Source organism: Cricetulus griseus (assembly GCF_003668045.3).
Source record: "Cricetulus griseus strain 17A/GY chromosome 1 unlocalized genomic scaffold, alternate assembly CriGri-PICRH-1.0 chr1_1, whole genome shotgun sequence".
NCBI lineage: Eukaryota > Metazoa > Chordata > Mammalia > Rodentia > Cricetidae > Cricetulus > Cricetulus griseus.
The window spans coordinates 38,835,892-38,860,297 of NW_023276807.1; the positions used below are offsets into that span (position 1 = coordinate 38,835,892).

The 24,406-nt window shown below is 44.1% G+C and overlaps 1 protein-coding gene across 2 annotated transcripts in view; it reads left to right on the forward strand.

The window, feature by feature from the left end:
• Wwc2 (WW and C2 domain containing 2) overlaps window positions 1–24,406 on the forward strand; it is a 152,954-nt gene that overhangs the window by 90,860 nt on the left and 37,688 nt on the right. For both annotated transcript variants that reach the window (XM_027391062.2, XM_027391063.2), the window contains exons 5-11: window positions 3,659–3,738; window positions 8,231–8,360; window positions 10,123–10,269; window positions 11,422–11,495; window positions 14,522–14,764; window positions 20,598–20,687; window positions 22,008–22,624. In XM_027391062.2, the coding sequence (XP_027246863.1) occupies window positions 3,659–3,738; window positions 8,231–8,360; window positions 10,123–10,269; window positions 11,422–11,495; window positions 14,522–14,764; window positions 20,598–20,687; window positions 22,008–22,624 (1,381 nt within the window). The remainder of the gene's footprint in view (window positions 1–3,658; window positions 3,739–8,230; window positions 8,361–10,122; window positions 10,270–11,421; window positions 11,496–14,521; window positions 14,765–20,597; window positions 20,688–22,007; window positions 22,625–24,406) is intronic.

A 24,406-nucleotide genomic window follows, 5' to 3' on the forward strand; every position in this document is an offset into this window, starting at 1 on the left:
CTTTCAATTCTGGGTGTGAGATTTGATTCCCAGGGAACTGAAGCATAGACTCAGATGGTGGTTATGGCTGCAGGAAGTTCAGGCATAAGAGAAAGGTCTGACGCTGGGCTTATGAGCAGGCCATGCCTTCAGTTCTGGGCCAGGTATATCGACACTTCTAAGGTGCTGTAGTTCTAACTGGAGCTTTAAAACTTCTCCTGGGTTCCACCCTGGTCTCTGCTAGATTCCCCACTGTTATGAGGTCCCATACTCCTCACCTATATAATAAGAACTGGAACTATGTCTGTATCATACATAATTGTGACACTTGAAGATGGGTGTGATGAGCATAATGCCTGGAATAATAGAACTGCCCATACTGCAGAGTCTTCTAGCTTTTATGCGGCTGAACTACTATTTCATTGTGGGTGTCTAGCATACTTCCTCTATTATTTGTTGATGGGCATTTAGGATTTTCACTTCTTAAGTTTTACTGTGGTGAGTGTGAGGAGTGCTAATATCCCTGAGATATGGAGTACTTGAGACATTTAAATTGATCTGCCATTCTATCCCAAATGATTCTAAGTACAATACTACGTTTGTCAGTGTGATACTGATTGGTTTAACTCAACAGTTTTACGTGGTCTCAATAACAGTTTTTTACCAATTCTCTTTTCAAAGATAAAGAGGTGTCAGCTATCTCTCTGGGTTGCTATTGACTTTTTTTGTTTTTTCAAGACAGGGTTTCTCTGTGTAGCTTTGGAGCCTATCCTGGCACTCGCTCTGGAGACCAGGCTGGCCTTGAACTCACAGAGATCCGCCTGCCTCTGCCTCCCGAGTGCTGGGATTAAAGGCATGCGCCACCAATGCCCAGCGCTATTGACTTTTTGACATACCTTTTTTTTGTTTGTTTGTTTTAATTAGAAGGGGTATTGTCTTTTTTAAAAAGTATGGAAAATGCTGTCATATACACAAGTATACAAGGAAGGAGCTCTTTATTACTCATGGCTAGTTTGACATGCTCACAGCGAATGTCTTTCTGATGCATTGGGAATGCTGTCTCTCTTCACTGTATCTTCCATTCCAGTGCAGGTACCTCCATCTCCATCAGACAGCCCCACCCCAAGTCATCTCTGTCTTCTCCGGATTCTAATAGCATTGCTCTTACTTCTCTTTGGAGTTACAAATTGAGCTTTGAAATGTAATTACTTGTATTATTTCCCTGATAAAATGTAAGTGAGCAAAACATCGGCTTGAACTCTAACACATAAAATACTGGGTATCTACTTTAGTCAGTGTACTGTGCATTTACACACAGATGTGGCTCACATGGCTCCTGCCGTTTCCTCTGACCCCCTCTTGTGTGTGTGTGTATCTCAGTCTCCGTCTCTCTCTCTCTCTCTCTCTCTCTCTCTTCTCTCTCTCTCTCTCTCTCTCTGTCTTTCTCTCTCTCTCTGTCTCTCTCTCTCTCTCTCTCTCTCTCTCTCTCTCTCTCACACACACACACACACACACCCCATGCTCTTCCCCCTCCTACCTTGCCTGCCACTTTTTCTGTTTACTTTGTCTTTTCTCTGGTATTTCTGCATCATGGAGGTATTTGGGTTTTACTGCCTGGGTGATGTCATGCATTTTCCTACCTCTCTGGGTCTCTCTTCTTTCTCTCACCTAGACACTTTCTGAACATTAAATCCGTATGTTGCACTTGAGGGTAAGCCTTCTCAGATTTAGTCTGTTCTTGGGAGAGTACTTTCATCCCCCGCTGGGTACCAAGCCAGGTACTTGAATGGGGTCTTTCCTACCTCTTCTCCCTCACCACATGCACCGAGTCTATCACCGAATCTGTCACTGAGTCCCCTGATTTCTGCCTCTTCTGAGCTCTGCACAGGGCAGGCACCACAGGTCCTACCACTACAGTGACCACCATGTTCTTTAAACCCATAAAGCAGATCTCGCTTTAAAATCCCTCTGGTTCCTGTGAGATAAAACACCATAACCAAAAGCAACTTGGGGACAAAAGGGTTTATTTGTCTTACACTTCCATGTCACAGTCCATCACTGAGGGAAGTCAGGGCAGGGACAGAACAGAGACCTTGGAGGAAGACAGCTTCTTCTTACTGGCCTGATCTCTCCTCTCATCCTCGCTTACTCAGCCCGATTTCTCATGCCACCAGGACCATCTTCCGGGGGTGGCACTGCCCCTCCCGGGTCAATCATTCATTAATCAAGAAAATGCTCTGCAGACACGCCTGTTGGCAATCTAATGGAGGCATTTTCTCAGTGAAGATTCTTCTTCCAAATGAGTGGAAGCTATCTGGATGCTTCCACAAAAGCCTAACCAGGACAATACTCATTGCTCTTAGCCTAAGGTGTTCATCTTCAATATGGCTCTAAGACTGCATCTCAGACCTTCCTTTGTAGCCTCAGGTGTCTCTTCCTGTGTGAATCAGCCATGGGAGCATTCTTTAAGGTGGAGAATTAACTACTCCCTGGCTTCAGGATCTGGACACCTGTCCTACTCTGAAACCCCTTCCTTCCCTTCCTGCCAAGTGAGTACCTACTTCACACCTTTTCCTCAGATGGCCACTGTCCAATCCCTCACTCTAACTTGGGCTTCAAACCCTTTATGTAACTTTTCTGCACAGAACCTCCAGTGTTCGGACAGGTTCATTTCACTGGGTGACTGTATTTCTACTGTTTAGTAAGTACCATGGAGGCAGGAGGAATAAGAGGTGTCTGTCTGTCCATGCTTCAGGCCCAGACTTGGCCATAGTGGAAAGTCAATAAATACTTTCAGAATGAGTAAACTAAATAGAGAACAAAAGTTCAGAAACACATTAAAAAATGATATAACACTTAAAGCTATAGCTTAATGTGTGAAAATAAGTTTCTGTTGCTCATGTGACGACCGTTATTAGATTTGTGACTAAGCACCAGGCATGTCTACGTTCTAATCTTCAAATTGCCATGCCATTCTCACCATGCAATGTAACAGATAACAGGAAAAGTACCTCTGTCAGTGTGATAACAAGCATTTATGAATCACTTGTTTTCCTACTACCTTTGTGGATGTTTGGGATACCCATGGTTGTATGCAGTGTTCCGTCTCCATTGTGGACAGTGCACTCCTACAGCCAGCGCTTGAAGGATACTCTGGGATAAATAAAGTGGAACAATGGCGGAGGGAGGGTGACCCGAGAAGTCTTATGAAAAGGTGACGAGTGAACTAACTTGCAGAGAGAAGTGGGAGGGGCCAACCTTGAGAGACTTGGGCAGAGCTTCAGGCAAAGGGGTAACATGTATAAGGCGTGCACCAGTGTGCATATGTGAGAAACCAGGCTGTGGCTGGCCACCCAGATCCCAGGAAAGGAAGGCAAGAAGTCCAGGTTAAAGAGTTAGTGGTACATGGTTACAAGTTCTAATGTGACCCTGAGTGGCTGTACCACAAAGCCACGATCCGGATGATGTTCAGCTCCTCACAGTCTTAAGTAAGTGATGGTGAATAGTACTGATTATGTACATCACTTATAATTTAAGTATAACACCTGGACCACCCATAGAATTTATGTGATGGAGAATGGTAAATCTTTCTTAGATTACTAATGTATGGCCTTCTGAAATAATGTGCTGTTACTAATTATTTATAAACACTAATGGTCACCCTGATTTCTCATGAAAGGTGAAAAGGCTGAAGAGAGAACTCTCCCAGATGAAGCAAGAACTTCTCTATAAAGAGCAAGGCTTTGAAACGCTGCAACAGTGAGTATTAAAATACTAAAATTGACTTTACAGCAATTCAAAGCTCCCTAATAAAAAAAATAGATATACCAATTACATAAGAGATTTCTCAAAGAAACATAGAAAGTAAAAGGCTTAAAGCTCTGGGCCAAGAAGTCCAAAAGCAATCAACTAAAAAAAAAAAAAAAAAAAAAAAAAAAAAAACTTGGAAAAAAAAATCTATACACTTTGAAAAGGTCTGAACTTTTTTCTTAGTCATTGAAGATGAGCCAAAGAAACCAAAGTGAAAATTTTAACGTTGAGTCCTGGACTACTGCCAGCCTTCTCTGATTGTGGTATAGGTCTGCCTTGATGGCTTCACTGGTATGGGCCGTACCTGAGAGGCTCTGAGCTCTCCCTGGGATTCTATCTACCTTTCTGTCAGTCCCAGAGACCATGTGGAGCTCAGTCTGACACATCTTGAGGGAGTCAGGTCATGTTAGGCTCTGCAGAGGGGCCTGCTCATCTTTTGCCACGTTCCCTGTTTTTTGCATTCCAGTTCTAAATGGGGGCAGGCCACTGGGGTGGCATTAAGATGGGCCAGGTTAAGGGGAAGTGTAGAGAAGAGAAAAGGTAGCTGGTTCTGGAAGAACCCATGCCATTTCCAGCCTGTAGAAGCTCTTGTTCTCTCTACTGATGGGGGGTTCATGCTCCCTGAACCATGTCAGGCTCCCCTGCGACATTGTCTCCCACAGTCCCCGGTCCACAGATGGAAAGGAAGAAGCCTATGGTTTTCATAATGGTTTGACCACAGAGAGCACCAAAGGTGTTATATAACAGCATCCAGATGTTTTGTACATCCTCCTGTTAGGGCACGGCTGGGTGCCATCAGCTGCAGGGTAGTATCCCTAGGGGTTTTCCTGGCCAGTTTCATGTTAGGATCGGTTTCAAGTTCTTCCCCCGCAGCTTCCTCAGCAGTGTGTTAGCAGTGCCAGGCTAACAGCAGCCACCTCTCTTGGAAGTACCCAGCTCCATTCCTTTTGCCTATAAAGTTCTAGTCTGCCTTCTGTTCTTAGGAAATCCCATGCCATTGGAGGCATTATCCCCATTAAGGTTCATGAATGTCACTGGCCTACCATGAGCTGATTGTTGTTCATGCTGAATGGTGACTTGTGTCTGTGGTGCCCACCCACTACTCGTGACCAGCACTCAGACACATGACTGTAATCTCAGACATTTGTCGTTATAATTCAGCCTTCTTGCCTCATAGAATCAGGGGGCTAAAATGCTCATTGGTCCGTTCACCCTAGTGCTTCTCAAACCTGACAGAGTAAGTGAGGAAGTCTGGAGAGACCTCCATGCCAGGTGTAATTGATGGTCTCTCAGTAAGTCTCCAGTTTAGACTTGCAGCAGCCTCAGCTGGCTGCAAACTAGAATGACCTAGATGTGTTATCTAGTAATTGTGTATCAACATAAAGCAGGGCTTTGTGGGCAAGAGGAGATCACACAGACTTTTAAAGAGTGCCACACAATATTTAGCCATATGGTAGACATTTTAAGACACATGGAATTATAAGTCGTGTCTCTCCCAGGGTTAAAGGTTAGCCAAACTTGCTGGGTTTTGGTGTGTTGATGTGACAATACTCTATTGTTTCAAAGCAGTGTGCTTGCAAACACTTTTCCTAGGAATCTAAGGCATCTTTAAGACTGTGTCGGTGACATTCCATGAGAAAACAATAGACATCTGTGCAGAAATCCGGGCTTTCTCTGGGAATGAACCAAGAACAGAAACATAGAATATCTAAGGACAGAGATCTCTCCTGTTGATGTTAGGTATAGACAAAGCAAAGCCTTTTCCTTCAGCCCTTGTCGCCATACCACTAAAACACTGAATGATAGCTAGTGGGCCCAGAGACTACGCTTTAAAAACAAACCTCACTGCTAACTCCATGGAGAAATTTGTTTGTTTATGTATTTGTTGTGGCTGTGACAGGTTTCTGTAACATTTCACTTCTTCGCCTTAGACAGAGATCTTTTTTATGAATCTTGAGTTATAATGTGATTTATCCTTGAGATTTCATTTTACTTGGCACAACAGTTTTATGCTGGGTGAACAAGTATCTTTCTGTCTGTGTTACTCGGTTCATGGCCTCAAATTTGTCTGTGCCTAACAGTAGTGTGGCTTGTGTCTCGGAGGACACCAGAACACCCTATGCTGCCTCCCCAGATGGGAAATGATAGCAGCACTTAGCAAATCAAAAGCAGGTGTGGTTCCCATGAAAATCTGGCTCTGGGGCGCATTTTCCAGAGAAAGCATGCAAGTGAAAACCTCTTTCAGATATAGAGTAAACGTTTTAAAATTAAAAAAAAAAATAGGGAAAATAAAGCTTCTTTTCATTCTAACACGGAAAAATAAAAGCATGGTACTTTATTTTAAAAGCAGAAGGTGGCTAAGCCTATGGCTCTATAATGACAGCCACCAAAAAATTAATAAGCCATCAAACCACGTTCATATTTTTATAGTCAGGTCAAAAGAGGGACATGAAAAGTGGAAGAGTAAAAGCATGGAGCTAAAAGTGGAAATGAACATTTCATGTAAAGGAGGGAGGGCTCCAAATACAGTTAAGTAAGGCAGCTGAGAAATTGCCACCCAAATGTAAAACTCGTAAATTTAAACTGGTAGTGTAGCCTTGCTTTTTATTTTTAAATGGCAAAGTGTGTTTCTGAATGAAGGGCATGTGTCACCATTACATATTGAGGGTTTTCACAGGTGGGAAGAAATCACTCTGGCTTTGGAAAGTCACTTTGACACAGTTTCTGTTTCATGAAATCCCAGTTTGTCTCCAGTTTTTGTTTGCTTGCTTTTAATTTATAAAGTGCCTTCCTTGAAAACGCCAAAACAGCGTTTGGAAACAGTGTTTCTTTTTGCTAGCGAGCCTTTTCCTGCATTAACCTGGTGGACAAAATTCCTCGAGGAGCCATAGTTTGCACTGATAAATCCCTTCCCAGATAAGTGAAATTAAGCAATATTCACAGTGCTGTTTTCATGAAGTATTCTAGATTAGTGGTCGTTAGATTCCTCAGCCAGGGTCTGAAACTTCAGAACAGTCACCCTACTAGCTGTTCTGTGTGGTTCCAGAGTTAAATTTACATAAGGTTTTTGGCCTCAGTTCTTCATTTGGAAAAAATGTCATTGGGATCTCCAAGGACCATCTCCTACCCTAAACCGTGTGTGTGTGTGTGTGTGTGTGTGTGTGTGTGTGTGTGTGTGTGTGTGTGTGTGTGTGTGTGTGTGTGTGTGTGTGTGTGTGTGTGTGTGTGTGTGTGTGTGTGGTGTGTATGCAATTCTGTGACTCTATTGCCTGTACTTCATTATCAAATGACCTTATAATCAAGTTTATTTTGCTAGGCTTTTAAAAGCTTAATTGCTTGTTCAGTAGCATAAAATATTCACTAAAACAGTACTTGGGGAGATGCATTATCTACAGACTGCACTTGTTTGAGTTAACCTTGTTTGGCAATGGGATTAAGATGGCATTGAGTTTTATTCAGATGCACCCTCCACACTGAAAGTACATATTAATTATTAAATGGCTTAAACCAGATGAGCGTAGAGTCCGTTTCTCCCGATTTAGTGTCTGCCATTTCTCTGGAGGGTCTGTTGATGAGTCCTAAAATGGGCCTGATAAACTGTAGAGCTGAGGGCTGGTGGGGCAGAGGCCTTTGAGTACAACCCAAGATGTATCCATAAGGAACCCCTTAGTCACCAAAGCTGGGGAGAACGGGATGCTAACATGACCAGAAGACTCAACAATTCTTAAGAAGAAGTAGAAAATGTGGTTGAGCCCTTCCAAAACACTCTCCAAGTCCTCTAGCCTGCAGTGATAATGATTTACAGTAAGTACATCCATGGAGACACGGGACAGATTGACTCACTGAGGAGCTGTTTATTCAATACACACTGGCGGAGGAACACATCTGCCATCTGTCTTCTTCCTAAACTCGAACTCATCAAGCAAGGCAAGAAGTTTCATCTCAATTCGTAGCTCTAATAAATACTTTTTAGATATCTGACAGAAACAAGAAGCCACATAATCCAAATATTGTAAGAGATTCACTAGTACAAATAAGCATTTGTCAGGTGCTTACTAAAGACTGACCATGCTGCCAACGGTCTGCCAGGTATTGCTCGGGCGTCATGGCCGTGAACTTCATCGGCTGCTGCTGCACCTTGCCACTAGAGTGTTCATCTCTGCAAGTTTTCTTTCTTGGCGTACAGATAAGGCTGAGTGTGGTAAAGACTGGGTTTAGCCAGCATCAGGAGCAGCCAAAACTGTGTTTGTGCCCGAAAGGGGTAAAATACGATGTAGTGGATGGAGAAGTCGAGCCTGGGGGGAGAGGCATGCAGTCTGTGTGGTGTCCTCTGAGAGCCATGGTGCAAAGACATCTTCCAAGAAGAGTCCCCGAAACCAGCATCTCTTCTGCACTTACCTTTTTAAAATTTCTTTTCCTTCATCTCCTCCTCTTTTAATAGAATTGATGAAAAGATGTCTGGAGGCCAGAGTGGGTATGAACTTAGTGAAGCCAAAGCCATCCTGACAGAACTGAAGTCTATAAGAAAAGCAATCAGCTCAGGAGAAAAAGAAAAGCAAGATCTGATGCAGGTATGTCGTGGGACATCTGTGTCTGTCTCCCTGAGGCCAGGAAGCTCTCCCTTCTCGTTCTGATCATGCCCAACCTGGATTGTTGTGGGCTCTGAGGAGCACATAGAGAACGAGTTAGTTCCCAACTTGTGGTGTCCCTTGTGAGGGCAGGGCTCACATGTCCTTTTAGACTGAGTAGATTTCGGGGGAGGTGGACCCTGGTGTCCATATGAAGAGCTTAGTGTATTGGCACACCCCTAAGCCCACTGGAAACAATAGAACCAGAAGGGAAATCAGATATTGGCTCTGACTTTCAAACCTATTTGAGCACAGCGACAAGTATTTTACATAAAAATCCAACAACACAATTAAGTTCACCTAAAGATAAGCCACTCAGAACCAATTCCACAGCGATACTCTTTTTCCTCATACTGGTAATGTGCTCTGAGTTTGTTTTCCAGTGTCTTCCATTTCATTAAAACATATTAGTCACAAGCTACCAAACTGGTTAACTATGTCATCACCACAGCTAAGGAAAAAATACTAATCTTTTCCATTTACAGAGAGAAAAACAGAAATGACTTGCCCACGTTCACCAAAATGTTTCTTTGTTCCTTTCTATAACACATAACTTGTTGCGTCTATGTGAGTTTTATGATATGCACATATGCATGCGAATAGTATCTGTCTGTTCCTGTGAAAGGTGAAAATTAAATATTCGATGGCTGTTGTTTCCCTTCCTTCCTCCTATAGCCTGAGATGAACCAGACCACCCATCCTCCACACCTACTCTAACAAGACCACACCTCCTAATGGTGCCATTCCCTTTAAAACCACCTCAAGTATTAATATAAATGAATATTGGGTCTTGTCTAGGTGTAAAGTTGTAAATTATAGCCCTTTCCAAATAAGAAGTTGTCTTACTGTATATCTAAAAGTGAGAGATCGCATTATAAATATTCATGGTTCTTTCATTTCTGATATGTTAAGTGAGCAGTTCTGTAGTAGTCTGTTCTCTGTTGCTATAGCAAAACTCCTAAAGCTAGCAACCTTATAAGGACAGGATGCTTGTTTACCTTACAGTGTCAGAGGCTGAAAGCCCAAGATTGTGTGACCCCATTTTTCAGCCTGTAGTTAAGTCCTCATGTGGCTGGTGTCACAGTGACAAGATTGCACCTTAAGGGATGGTGTGGTGATACACTGTTTATAATTTATTAAAGCCACTGGATATCAAAATAGCAAAGCAGTCATGCAAGTTGGCCATAGAAGCCAGGCAGTGGTGGCACACACCTTTAATCCCAGGATTCAGGAGACAAAAACACCCAAGGCTACACGAGATTGAATTAGTCTAAAAAAGTAACAGAGCCCATGCCTTTAATCCCAAGACTCGTGAGAAGCATTTAAGCCAGGAACAGGTTCTCAGAGCTGGCTTTCATTCTCCAGCCACATTGAGGATGGGAAGGTATTGATTCTCCAGCCACGCTGAGAAGAGGCAGCAGTCTGAGGCTTGCTGAGAGCTCCTGGAGACTTCCTGACCAGACACCCTCTTCTGGCCTGCACACATGTGGCTCTCACACACAGACACACACAAAGCACACAAAGCTAGAGTCTAGGATCCACAGGAGAAGGAGGGCACCTGCTTCGGTACTCTCACACATTCCAGAATCACATACTTGTGAAAGTCGCAGCTTTCATCAGGACCACGCATTCCCTTTAGTGACATTATGGAAAGGGACTGCCCTCCTGTGCTTAGTCTTAGGAGGTGCTGTTTGCTTCTTGACAGAGTCTTGCCAAGCTTCAGGGGCGCTTTCATTTGGATCAGAACATGGGCAGTTCGGAGCCAGACCTGAGATCTAGTCCTGTGAACTCTCACCTCTCGCTGTCCAGACAGACTCTTGACGCTGGGTCACAGACAAACATTTCTGGAGATGTAAGTAGCCAGAGGGCATCAGCTGCCCAGTGCTGCCCTCCATGGGATGATGGGGTGGGGTGGGGTGGGATGTGGGGGGTTGGTGGTGATGGGAAGGTGGGAGATGCTGGAATAGGAGCTGAGTAGTATGCATTCAGTATCTCATCCTCCGGATTCATTTTAAAAGTCACAGCCGTGTTTTTTCTGTCTAAGCGCCAAGTGCATGCACACAGTCGGCACTTTCCTGGCTGCATTTCTTTAAGGACGCTACTGAAAAGGTAGAAATACAACCAAGTTTAACTTCTCCCTAACTCGGTTTACAGCCGTAGGAATTGGAGTCACTTCACGTGAACGTGAATAGGTACTTTTTAAGGCTAACACGAAGGGACTGGAGAATGGCTCAGCCTTTAAATAGTGTATCTTGCTCTCCCAGAGCCTCCCAGCACCCGTGCCAGGCAGCTCACAACCTCTAACAGCCAGATCTGGCCTCCCCAGACTCCCGCTCACACCATAGACTCTCACAGACACACGGATCCATGTGTGTGAACTTTTGGGTTTTGTTTTTGAAAAAGAAATTGTTTTTATAAATTTGAAGTTGAGTATTTGAGCATTATAGCTTATGTTTGAAAATATTTCCTATGGTCTGTATATCCTTATTTCCCTCTGTCCCGCGGGAACAGCATACCAAAGTGTTTAGTTTTGTTAGGTTCCTGGTTTAATTTATGCCTCTTAGATGCATACTCTGTGAAAATGAAGCAGATGTGTGCTGACAGTAGGTTTTTACCTGTTTGAAATTAATTCCTGAGGTTCTTTGGTTTACATTGTGTGTAGTTGTGAGTTAAATAATGGAAATTTTGGCAAAGAAATCAGTTCCATTTCGTAAATTTCATTGACCTATACACCCTTCATAAACTCTCAGACACCAGACACATTTGCCTGATATTTTTGTCTTGAATTTAATCTGTGGCGAGAGTGGTTCGAAAGTCTTTGTGAAGCAGATGAACCTGGGTTGAAGGATGCCTCCCCCTGCTGAGTAAGTGCCTTTTAACTGGTGCTTCCCGGTCCACAGCCATTTTCTCCAGCTTTTCAATTACTTATGCTTCCTAGAAACAAAAGCAGTTTGCTTCATTCATTAGCAGAGTTAATTGACTTTTTTCCTTCTGTTTTTACTAGATTGGGGTGCGGAGCAGATCAAATTTAGCTGAAAAGGTCAGGCTGAGTCTCCAATATGAAGAAGCCAAAAGAAGGTGAGGGGCAGGGGCAGTCTTGCTGAGGTCGGTGGCCTCCAAGGATGGTCCTTTCAGAGTTCATCTTTGCTTTAACCTGAAAACGTTGCTTCCTGTCTTGTATCTCTCTCTCCACTCCCCCACAAAGCTGAAAAATAGAGAATTTTAATTTATTTTTTTTATTTATTGGTTTGTTTTTTTGTTTTGTTTTGTTTTTTCTTGAGACCGTTTCTCCATGTAACACTGGGTGTCCTGGAATTCACTCTGTAGATCAGGCTGCTTCAGACTCAAGAGATCCACCTGCCTTTCCCTCCCAAGCGTTGGGATTAAAGGCATGTGCCACTGTTCCCAGCTTGAATAAAGAGAATTTAATGAGAAGTATGGGGATAAAAGTTTACCCCTCGCTTCTGTTATTTAAGTTTTGAGCTTAAATAACACATCCAATTCAAAGTGAGATGGGTTGCGTCCTAGACCAACACCCTGTGCAGTGTCCCTACCCTGCACCTTTGCTGGGGACTTACCTCTGGGTGGCCCTTTGTCCCTAAGGCTCCCTACTGCTATCTAGAAGGTGCTGACAGGTCAGGGAAGGTTGAGGGACTCTCTCCATTACTTCATAAGCTCTTGTGTTCACATCTTTTTAATTCCTTGTCTCTCCTGGGTAACAGAACAAGAGACCTCAGGCTCCTAATACAGCAGGTCACCCCATTCTGAGGGTGATGGTCACTGTGATCCCATTGACTTCCTTATTTTTCTTTTTCTTTTTCTTTTTCTTTTTTTGGTTTTTCGAGACAGGGTTTCTCTGTGTAGCTTTGGAGCCTATCTTGGCACTCGCTCTGGAGACCAGGCTGGCCTCGAACTCACAGAGATCTGCCTGCCTCTGCCTCCCGAGTGCTGGGATTAAAGGTGTGCGCCACCAACACCCGGCGTCCTTATTTTTCTTTTAAGAGCTTAAAAATGCCATTGACTCTCATCATTTAGGAGACATTAAGAGAAACTGCTTTGCTACCATACAGGAGACTAAGGAATTTATCTTGTTCCCCCTCAGACCATGAGGCCCTCCCAGAGTACTGTGGCTCCTATATAAGGAGGGAACCTCAGACACTCAGATGTGTCCAGTATTACTAGAGATGACCCAGTTTTAATGTAATTGACCATAGGTCCTCAAGGTCATCTGGCTTTAACAAAGTGAAATGAATATTACTGCAGTATTTGCCTCTGTGTTTCCCAGTGTTTCAAATAGTACTTGGGTCTTCAATTTACTGAACAGAAACCAAGCTTCATTCCACAAATGATTAACCACATGACCTTGAACAAGTCCCTTGGTCATTCTGAGTGACATTTAACTCAGCTAATTTTAATGTCTTTAACTTCCCCCAACAGATTTTAAATGTCTTGAGGGTAGGAAAGCTTTTTTAATTATATTATCCCTTTCCAGGAGCAGAACTGGCGCTTGCCTTCAGTAGGTTTTGAGGGTTGATCTTTGCTATGGAGGCCCAGTGATGGGATAGCTATTCCGGGGTGGCATGTTCTAGAGTCCTCTTGCTGTCAGGGGTACAACCCTATAACAGCCAGAATTCCTCGGTTCTGCCATAAACAAAGCCCAAGATTTATGTCTGGTTTCTGAAGTCTAATGGCCATAATGCAGAACTATAGGGCGCCAGGGCTTGCAGTATGGCTCCTCTTGGACGCCACCTTGCTGCCTTTGGCTCATCTTGACCTTTCCCTCTACAGTGACCAACTGTAACAGTTAGTTACTTCTAGAGCTTATGTGACACTTCCCTTCCTAGTTCCTGGAAGTCCACTTCACTTTATCCCCGCCAGATCTGTGTGCCCATTCCAAAATAAAATCAATGTCTACCTAATCATGTGCCCTCAAGTAATTAATAGATACCTTTCTTCCCGGCACCTTGCTGGTACTCCCAACTCAATTGGCTACTTTGGTCATATCAAAACTTAGGCCATTGCTTCTTTGCCATTTGACTGCAGTGGTGTGTTACTTGGAATTGGTTTTAGGGTTTCTGGTGATACTGCCTGGAAGGTGACTCTCAAAGGTTTTTGCGTATGTGGAAAATGCATTTTCCTCCTCTCCTCCAGCTTTTGTTTTATACGCTCAATGAAGCTAATAATATCATGCTTATTTAGCAATTTGATGATTAATTTTCCATTGTACGTTGAGACAGTTGTTTATGATTTTATGTTAAAACTGAAGAACAGCTAATGTTATATATCTGGTAAGTGCTGACAGGATCTTGAAAGAGAAGTATACTGCATATGTACCCAAGATTTTGCTTTCTAACAAACCACAAGAAACCTAAGGCACACCTTTTTCTTGGAGCTGTTTTTTCCTAATAGTTTCTTCCTTTTCTTCATAGTTTCTTCCTACAAAATAGGAAAATCATCCCCTTTTCTATCTGTTTTTCTTATGTGGTGTGTGCTGCCACAGCAGCCAAAGCAATCACCCACTGGTTTATGTGGATATGCATTTAGGGATATGGATTTCTTGTGTCAGTACCAGTTGCTCCGTAGTTCTTGTGGGAAGTCCTGATAGGGGCGATTTCCCAGAGTGAGGTTTGAGAAAAGGGGTGGAGGAAGCGAGGCCTTGCTCATCGTCCTTGGTGATATTGAGATCTTAAAGAATTGGTTTTGCCATAATATGAGTTGATCAAGTCTCCTCTCCTTTCTCATTTCTTCCTTCTGTAATCCGCTACTACCTCAGTTTCTACCCAGTTCTAGAAGTCATCTTTGACTGGGGGACAGAAGTTTTCCCCAGAGGATGCTAACCTACAACCATGGCATATTGGGGCACCCTGACACATTTGTTTGTTTCCTAATGGAAGCTTCTAGCTAGCCCTGCCATGACTCCACACATATCACAGATGCCTGCCTGAGGTCCTCTACTTTAGATGCTTCTGTTCATGTGACCTGGAGTGTGTGGCTGCTGCTTGCCCTTTGGAAAGACATAGATTGCAACTGCACCCAGACATAGCCTGGGCTCATATTCCCATTTCCTGGGAGTCCTAAACTTGAATGTCTTCTATGTCTTTTAGCATGGCTAACTTGAAAATTGAACTGTCAAAGTTGGACAGTGAAGCCTGGCCCGGGGCCCTGGACATCGAGAAGGAGAAGCTGATGCTGATCAATGAGAAAGAAGAGCTTTTGAAAGAGCTGCAGTTCATCACACCACAGAAACGCACACAGGACGAGCTGGAACGCCTGGAGGCAGAGCGCCAGCGACTGGAGGAGGAGCTCATGTCCTCGAGGGGCTTGCCTAGCAGGGCTCTGGCCGAGAGGTGTGATTGTTTTCTGGGAACAGGGTGACTTGAACCTGTGGTTGTCTCTTATGGTGACATTTCCCTGGATTTGGAAATCTTAAATAACTTCTGCTGTTAGTGGACTCAGAAATAGCGCAAAACAGTTTCCTTTTTGCAGAGCAATAAAGCTCGCCCTCCTATGCCCTGGAGTATCAGTTCCTCTGTGTCTACTAGGAATGTGAAAGTGCTCATGACAGATGTCTAGTAACTAAGGAATGTTGACATAAATCAGGAATGTGGTCCATCCCTGAGCAAGTCTGTTAGCAATAGCTATAAACTGTTGCTCTGTGAGGAAGACGATCTAGACTGTTCATACAGCAAGTGAGCCTTCCTAGGTTTGTTTTTTATACTGACAAGAAATCATGTGTTTATTGCTTTTGATTTCAAAAGGAGAGGAATAGACAGCTTGCTCTCTTTGATATCTTAATCAGTCGCAAGATGTTCCTTGTATGTGGCTTGTCAGCTGAAACCCGCTTCTGAGGCAGAGGCAGTAGTCATTCTGAGCAACCTTTGGATTTTTCTGTGGGAAGGTGTGAGTTGTTTATTCTAAAATACCCAGTGCCTCAAGCAGACCGGCAGGAGTGTTAATCAGAGGACACATGTGTCCCTTGAATGTGAATACACTTGCAACAACAGCCCTGTGCCTACATAGATCTTGCTTGTTTGTCGACAAACTGTGGCCCTTCGGAACCAGTGTGCATCATAGACCAGCACAGAAGGGGCAGTGTCTGCCCTGAGTGACTCCACGTGTGTCCCTAGTGACCTGGAAATAAGTTCAGACATCCATCCAGAAGCCAGTTTCTTTTTGTTTTTTTCATCCTCTGTCTCTTGCCTTCTAATCCCTATTTCTCAATAGATGTCTAGAGCTTTAAATGTTAAAATATTTTGAAAGTATGGGAACTGTGGCGGGGAAGGGAAAACCACCCTTCCTGATTAGGTCTTAACGTGCATATTTTAAGTTTAGCCATTTGGATGAGTCCTGGTGATGCTTCATGTGGCTGCAGCATCCTTGTATTAGGGAACATGAGCAGGTATTCCAAGGCAAACACTCTGTAGACTGCACACATTCGGCCAAATTCTCACCGTTGCCTCATCTTCACTTCTCATCCACCTTCCTTTGCCTTCTCTGTCTAGAGCTGATAGAAGAGCTAGTTCTAGAATCGAGGAAGGACGGAGGTAATAAGCACCCACAGGCACAAGAGTAAGGAGAAGGGAAGGGTGAGTGACACTGGTCTGCTTTTGTACAATTTAAATTTCCCGAAGACTCAGTAGCGGACGTAATGAAGCAGACAGCCTTTGTGGGTTCCCTGTGTATAGCACACTATACAGCACTTGCTGAATACCGTGGATCGTGTTATCTGGATGTCCCAGGGGGTTGGTTCCAGGTCCCCTCACAGATCCCCAAACCACAATCCCCCTGTACAAATCACACATGTAGTGTTAACAGAAAACGTACACATACAAGCTTTGAGTGTTTTCTAGATTATTTACAGTTCCTAACACAAAATAAATATTATGGAAATAGCTGTAATACTGTGTAGTTTACGGAACAACGATAAGGTAAAGGTCCATATGTGATCAGTACAAACTCAGGGTTTTCCACAGTTGGTTGAATCTTTGAGTAATAGAACCAGGGTTGTGAGATTCCCCACTCTCCATGCTCATCTAATGTGCTAAGTGTAAATCTCTCTTGTCCTTTGTGGCTCGTCAGTCTGGACAGGCCTCTGGTCCTCCGTTAGCTTTGTTGCTGGGAGACAGGGAATGAGTTCATCTTATCCACATTTACAGGCATGCCATGCATCTTGCTTGTCTTTTTTATTGGGGATGGTTTGTTCTTGAGTGACTTTTATACTTGGTTTACACATACATAATGACAGTCAAATTTCTAGTTGGGACTCAGCAGAAGCAGGAGCTACGTAGTACACACATAAAATCATGATAATATTTAATGAGAAGCAGCCTCGGGGTTTGTGCCATATGGGGAATAGGTAGTGCGGTCAGCTGACTTCACCTGCACAGCCCATCTATCATTGACCTGATAGTAGCAGGGAGGGGTGTGTCTATCTTCTATTTGTGTAATATGATGATTTTCTGAGTCCTCTGGAAGTCAAGCCACTTGGCATACCAAGCAAGTGCATACAGATTTCCTTTTAGTGTCTGTGGCCAAGGGCAAATCCCACTGCTCTGCTGCAGTGCAAGGGGGGAGGGACTCAAACATTCTTTTTGATCAGCTCAGCTCCCCCATCATTGCTCACAGTTCCTTTCCACATGTCCTAAGGAGCAGAGCTTTGTGCTGCAGGAAGCGCCAGGCCCTCTGCTACCCATGCAGACAAGCACAGCAGGGCCTGACTGTTCACTCCATCACCTTTTCCTATTCCTTACCACTCATCCTTGCTTCCTACTATATATACTTATTTTTTGCTAGTTGCTTCAATCCAGCTGTCCTTGAACCTTGGCAGGTAAGAACCCATCCCTCTACGCCACATCTCCTCAGTGGTAGAGCAGATGGTGGCCAGAAACACCCTAGGAAGGAGAATTCTGTTTCATATGGAGCGCATGGTCAACACTAGACCCTCTCTTTCTTCTTAGTGCTGACATAATCAATGAAAGCTTGCTGCTGCCTTGCCTCAAGCTTTCCTGTTTCCTATCCTGTTGTGGGTTCTTCATAACTCCAGGGCTGAACTCAAACTGTAGTCTCCAAAGTCACTAAACTTATATGGATTCTGAGGCATCCCTGTTTCTGCTGTCACTGTGTAGCAATAGCAGTGAACCCCACAGCAGTGGCAGACATCTCCCTCTAGCGGTAATAAAGCCAATCTGCACAAGCCAGAGCTGTTTATTGATCAAGAGAAGCCTCTCTCTCTAGTCCTGCACCCTTCATACTCTCACCCACAGCATTGGCATTCCGTAAGCTGTGGTTTTCTGTGGCTGACAGGTCTTTGCTGCTTCACACAAGTTCCAAGGGCTCACCAGAAATCATCAGTATGCCTGCATTACTTAAACATTTTTTGCTAAGCATCTGAAGATGACTTAAAACAAATGGACCAGGCATGTGAGTGCCATCTATTTTTATTTTTTAATGGAAGAGAGACTGCTTCACTGTATTGATGGCTTGAGTGCCATCCCAGGTGTGAGTTCAGGAGAGGTGGTGCCTCTCTCCCTCCAGGTGCTGAGGTAGAGACAGAGATGATGGCCTGATGTGTTGCCAAGGGCAGCATGAAGGGCAGTGAAGAGACAGGATGGATACAGGGTCGGGGTTACGCTTTATGAGCCTCTTTCTCCCTGAGGAAACTAGAAGCTCAGGACTGGAAAGGATCATAGAGAGCCAAGCTCAGGAAGAGGACCGTGTTCATAATTCCCGGGATAAGGAGGACCTTGTCACCTAGAGTCTGAGGAAGACTTCCAGCTGCCTTTGTCTGACAAGGCCTGATGTTTACATTAAGGGCAGAAGCTGCTGCCCTACTACGAGATTTCTGTGGCTTTTCAGGTTCCTTTATCACCCTTCAAGTGACACCAGCAAGAAGTTTGTATAGAGGAGAGAGGAAGAGCCGATGCCCTCCTTCTAGGACCTTAGTGTCATTTGGGGGAACATGTGACTGAGAACACCGATGTGGGGCCTTTGGAGATGGCCTGGAGTGTCTGTTCTGTATGCATGAGGGCTGACTTTGGAGCCATAGACCTGCATTTACGAAATTAAAAAGCCAAGCATGGCTACAAGTGTCTGCATTCCTAGTGCAAGGGTGGATCCTGGGGACTATCCAGTCCATAAGTGCCAGTGAATCCAATGTCTTAAAAGAAAAGGTAGAGACTGGAGAGGTGGCTCAGTGGTTAAGACCACTTGTTGTTCTTATAGGACATAGATGCAGTTCCCAGCACCCACATGGTGGTTCATAACTAGGTGTAACTCCAGTCCTGGGGGGCCTGGCACCCTCTTCTGACCTCCACAGGCAATGCACGCATGTGGTACACAGACATACATGCAGACAAAACAGCTATACACATAAAATAAAAAGAAAAATAAATAAGGTAAAAAAAAAGATCTTCAAAAGATACCAGACATCAACATCAGCCTCTGGTGTGTACACACGCATGCACACACTCATGCAAAAGCGCACCCACACACACACGAGAGTACACATGAACACAAAACCAAGCACCAGTAGTTGAGAGACAGCCTGCAGGAACTGGCACAGCAGCCCCTGAGCGTCATCATGGCCTTAAGAACAGAGGACATCATCCTCCATGATGTGGTATCAGAGCCCCTTAGAACATGAGGAAATTTCTTATGTGATATTTAGTTTGAAAATGTTACTTATTTCTGAAGTATTTCACCTGTTGCTAGAGACACATGTTTTGGCAGTGTTTGGGGCCTTGTGCCTTCTGATTCAGTTCATCTTTATGTTAATTTTTCTTCCTGATTGAGTTGTTTGAGCGATTTTAAAAAATAGACTGCACTTCTTAAAAATGAAGCTATAGGGCTGGAGAGATGGCTCAGAGGTTAAGAGCACTGGCTGTTCTTCCAGAGGTCCTGAGTTCAATTCCTGGCAACCACATGGTGGCTCATAACCATCTGTAATGAGATTTGGTGCCCTCCTCTGGCCTGCAGGCATGTAAGCAAACACTGTATGCATAATAAATAAATCTTTTTAAAAAATGAAGCTATAAAACTTTCAAGGAGGTATTCTAGAAAATGGCAAGAATTGCTTTTTAATTGTAACATATAATGGAAATTCTGTTGTTGACACATCAAAAGGTAGTTACCTATAAATCGAGTCTTTCCCCTCATTACCCAAGATATGCATACAATTTCAAAGTGGTTGGAAATTGGGGAGACACTCCTTTTCTCCAAAGCAATGTGGCTAATTGTGTATATCACCACCTTGCAGGGCTGTGAACAAATGTGATTGTTCTTTGGCCTGTAGACCACTTTCCCATGCCTTACTCTGTTTGATCCCTTTAACTGCCTTATCAGGTAGACACAGAAGGATCATAACAATCATTCACAGATAAGCAAGGTGAGCCCCGCTAGCCGCTGGCTTGCCAAAGGATACTGGGCTCACAAACAGCAAATCCCAGACTGGGCACCGAGTACTGCTTTTCTGGATGACGTATCAGGCCCCCTCGGCTGATGCGGTTTGTGCAGGCACTAAGCTTTTCTTTGGATGCCTGAACTATTTTGAAATGAATTTGTTTCAAGATAAAATTCTCCAGTACTCTAACTGTATGATAATCTGCTCCAGGTGATGAGGCAGGATGGAGCTAGGAAGGAGACACTCTTGGACTTCTTGCTGAAAATGTAATGGCAGGTTAGCCTATAGCAGCATCTTTCCCAACATTAAACCTCCCAGGAAATTAGCATTGGAGTGTTCATCGTTAAGTGCTGTGTAACAATAGTGCTTGCTAAACTCAGTACTTCAGGTTGGCTTTTACACTTCCTTACTATTGCTACCTAATGTTTTCCGAACAAGAAGCCAGCCTGCAGTCCCGGGCTGTGCTTAGGCTTTTGCTGTGGTCGACATTGCTGCTGTTTTCTCTGTGACTGGGGCCAGATCATTTACCAGCCTAAGAAAAGTTTACACTGTCAACATTTTAAAGTTTTCCTGGCTTTGGGACTGGACACAACCCCGCCAGCTTCATGTATCATGGCTGTAAAGCTTTGCCTCTTGTGTGTTTTCTCTTTATCAAGTTCATCCAGATGTACCCCTCTTACGCATGATTCTGGGATACTGAGGTTTTCTATTGTTTAGCTTTGGTTTCTACATTATTTGAAATTTAATTTTTTTTTGTTTTTTTTTTTTATTTCTTTTTCTAGGTTGAAATTAGAGGAGAAAAGAAAAGAGCTGCTACAGAAACTTGAAGAAACTACTAAATTAACTACTTATTTGTATTCACAACTTAAAAGGTAAGCTTGTCAGGTCCTTGAAGAAAGATGCATCATAGCCTCCAGGCAGGTCCTGGCTCCTCGTTGGTTGGTTTTAGCTCTTTAAAGTACTGCTCAATTAATGTTTAAATTGCCAAATGTAGAAACAGTTTTCCCCCTATAAACTTCATATTTAAGTTTGGAATGCATTTTGAAATATCTGAAAACTTAGGAAAATAGCCTGTTTCTGCCATCGTCCCACTTTTAACCAAGCAAAATGGAAGCGATCTACTGTGAAATAGCTGCCCGTGACTTTCTTAGACCGATTAGAATATTTACTCTTTTTTTGATTGATTGATTGATTGACTCACTTTTAAAGATTATTTATTTATTTATTATGTATGCAGTGTTCTGCCTGCATGTTATGCCTGCAGACCAAAAGAGGTCATCTGATCTCATTAGGGATGGTTGTGAGCCACCATGCGGGTGCTGGGAATTGAGCTCAGGACCTCTGGAAGAGCAGCCAGTGCTCTTAACCTCTGAGCCATCTCTCTAGAATATTGAGTCTTACATATGTGAGCTCATGGGTCTGTTGTCTTATGCCTTCATATGTGCCTTTTCTTCCTAGCCACAGTAGCTACACTGACACTATCAGTCTTTCCTAGTATTTTTAAAGCATGAATTTTCTGTGGATGGCTCTGCAAGTTGACTTACAAATAGGCATTTGATTTGATTTAAACTTATGCAAAAGGTGTATCACAGTAGTTGGGGACGGTGATCTCACTATGTAGCCCTAGCTGTCCTGGAACTCACTATATAGATCATACTAGACTTGAACTCAGAGATGCACCTGTTTCTGAACCATGAGTGTTGGGATTAAAGGTGTGCCCCACTTTACCCGCCTTTATCATTGTCAAATTCTTTTTAAAAATTTAATGGTTATTTACATATTTATTTATAATTTTTTTGGAGACTGGGTCTCTCTGTGTAGCCCTGGCTGTCCTGGAGCTGACCATGTAGACTAGGCTGGCCTTGAACTCACAGGGACACCCCCCACCCCCCACCCCCCCACCTCTGACTCTGAAATGCTGGGATTAAAGATGTGCGCCACCACTCCTGGATGTGTGTCGTGTACTGTTTAAAAAGACCAGAATTACTTCAGTGTATGAGGAGAGCCAGGTTGCTAATATTAATGAGTGAGCAGGGGAATCATGGTTCCAACAGCAAGTTCCTCTGCCCAGGACAGAGATTTAACTCCCAGGCATCGGTGTTTCCATCCCCTTCCTGTCTGAAGGAACCAGTGCTCACTGTTGCTGTGTTTCTCGGAAAGTGCCAAATTTACAGTGTACCGTTCTTCCCCAGCCTCTCCTCCAGCACACTGTCCATGTCGTCTGGGAGCAGTCTGGGGTCCCTGACATCCAGTCGGGGCTCTCTGAACACCTCCAGCAGAGGGTCCCTCAACTCCCTCAGTTCCAGTGAACTCTACTACACCAGCCAGGGTGATTCGATGGACGCAGACTATCAGTGTAAACTGGACTTCCTTCTTCAAGAGAAGGGTGGTTACATCCCTTCTGGACCCATCACCACCATCCACGAAAATGAGGTGGTCAAGTCTCCCAGCCAGCCTGGGCAGAGTGGACTATGTGGGGTGGCAGCTGCAGCACCCAGCCACACTCCTCCATTGACTGAGGCCTCCAAGTCAGTGACGTCCCTCTCCTCCAGGTCCTCTCTTTCGTCCTTGTCCCCTCCCGGCTCTCCCCTGGTCTTGGACAGCACATTTCCGGTGTCTCCACATGACACCTCTCTGCACCAGTTCACTGTTGACTTTGAGGACTGTGGATTGAGTAGCCACTTTGCTGATATCGGCCTTGGCGAAAATCAGGTCTTGCTGGATTCAGATTCAGGAGCATCCCAGTCTCTCTTAGAGGACAAAGACCTTGATGAGTGCACGGGGCAGCTGCTATATGAAGGAACAACAGGTAAGTGTAGATCTTTGCTTCCCTCCAGCCATTTTAGGAAGGATTAGGTCACTCTTTCCACATATAAAGAAAGGTCTGAGGGGCTGGAGAGATGGCTCAGAGGTTAAGAGCTGTGGCTGCTCTTCCAGAGGTCCTGAGTCCAATTCCCAGCAGCCATCTATAATGAGATCTGGCACCCTCTTCTGGTGTGTAGGCAGAACACTCTGTACATAATAAATAAATAAATCTTTAAAGAAAGGGTATGGTTCCCTCCTCAGGGTGTTCATTTAAAGAGCTTATTCTTATTAAAGAGTTTATTCTATATGTAGACTTTGTTTCTCTGTCAAATAAAAATTGCCATTCCAGATAAGGGGACATCATTATAGCTCAGTGGTAGACAGCTTGCCTAGTATGTGCAAGATCCTGGGTTCAATACCCCAGTACCACAGAATGAAAACAGGTGCTGGGAAGATGGTGAAGTCTGCCAGGTATTGCGTGCAAGTACAAAGGTGGGAATTCAGATCCCTGTCTCCAATGGGAAAGCTGCTATGGCAGCTCACACCGGTGATTCCAATGCCAGGGAGGCAGAGGAGGAAGGGTTCCCAGGGTTTTCTGGGTAGACAACAGAACGTGATCTGCTGAACTCCAGGTTCAGTGAGAGACTCTGTCCCCAAAAGTAAGGTGGAGAGTTAGTGAGTAAGTGTCAACTGCTGGCCTAGCACACATGTTTACAAGCACCTGTGTACACAAATGTGTACTTGCACACACTCAGAGCATATTGCCTTCCTATATTTAATAGACTCAACCATTGGTGCCTGCTCTGTAGTACAGGGGTCCTAGTACAGGAGTGGTAGATTCCTAGGGTGTATTTTATGGGCAGACCACACTTCCACCTAGTCTCTGGTTCAGAAATAGCAAAGAGACAAGGATTTTCTTTTTTAAATTGCCTTAAAACAGATGAAAGCAAAGTCAATTAGCATACTGGCTAATTAGCGCAAAGGTTCAGTGTTTAGCTTACTTGGAGAGTTCTATATAAACAGTTTTTGGTTTATGTCAGACTCCTTTTCTGCCCCCGTTTCTTGGTGGCTGTAGTCCAGTGTCCGGAGTTGCTCTGCCATCTCCTGGCTGCTCTCCCAGCTGCAGGTCCAGGAAGAGATGGACTGCTGCTGAGTCAGGAATGAGCACGTGTTCATTAACGTTACTTTCCTCTGCATTGTGGAAGCTTGCAGTGCAGTGAGTCCTGTGTTCTGAGGATAGTCTGTTCTATAGCTAGCTTGAAGCAAGGTGGGAAGCGAACTTTCTGCTCGTACCTGGAAGTCCTGTTCAGCATGTGTCAGCGTGTCCCACATCATGCAGGAAGGACAGTCTCTGTAGAACCCTGACCTTGCCGTTTTAAGGAGTGTCTTTATGTGTGAAGACAGGTGTAGGAATTCTAAGTATTAATTGATTAGTCAATTGGGATCTTTAAAGATGTAGATGAATACAACTTGATTTGGGGGTTTCTTTTTGTTTTGTTTTGTTTTGTTTTTGGAGACAGGGTTTCTCTCTGTAGCTTTGGAGCCTATCCTGGCACTCGCTCTGGAGACCAGGGTGGCCTCGAACTCACAGAGATCCACCTGCCTCTGCCTCCCGAGTGCTGGGATTAAAGGCATGCACCGCCAATGCCCAGCGATTTGGGGGTTTCTTATGCTGAATAATGAAGTGCTATGTTCTTATTCGTGGCTTGAGCAGAAGTGGAATGGATGAGACCTTCCTAGTTTGTATGCCCTCTTTCAGACACGCGCCAACATTACAGGTCCTTAT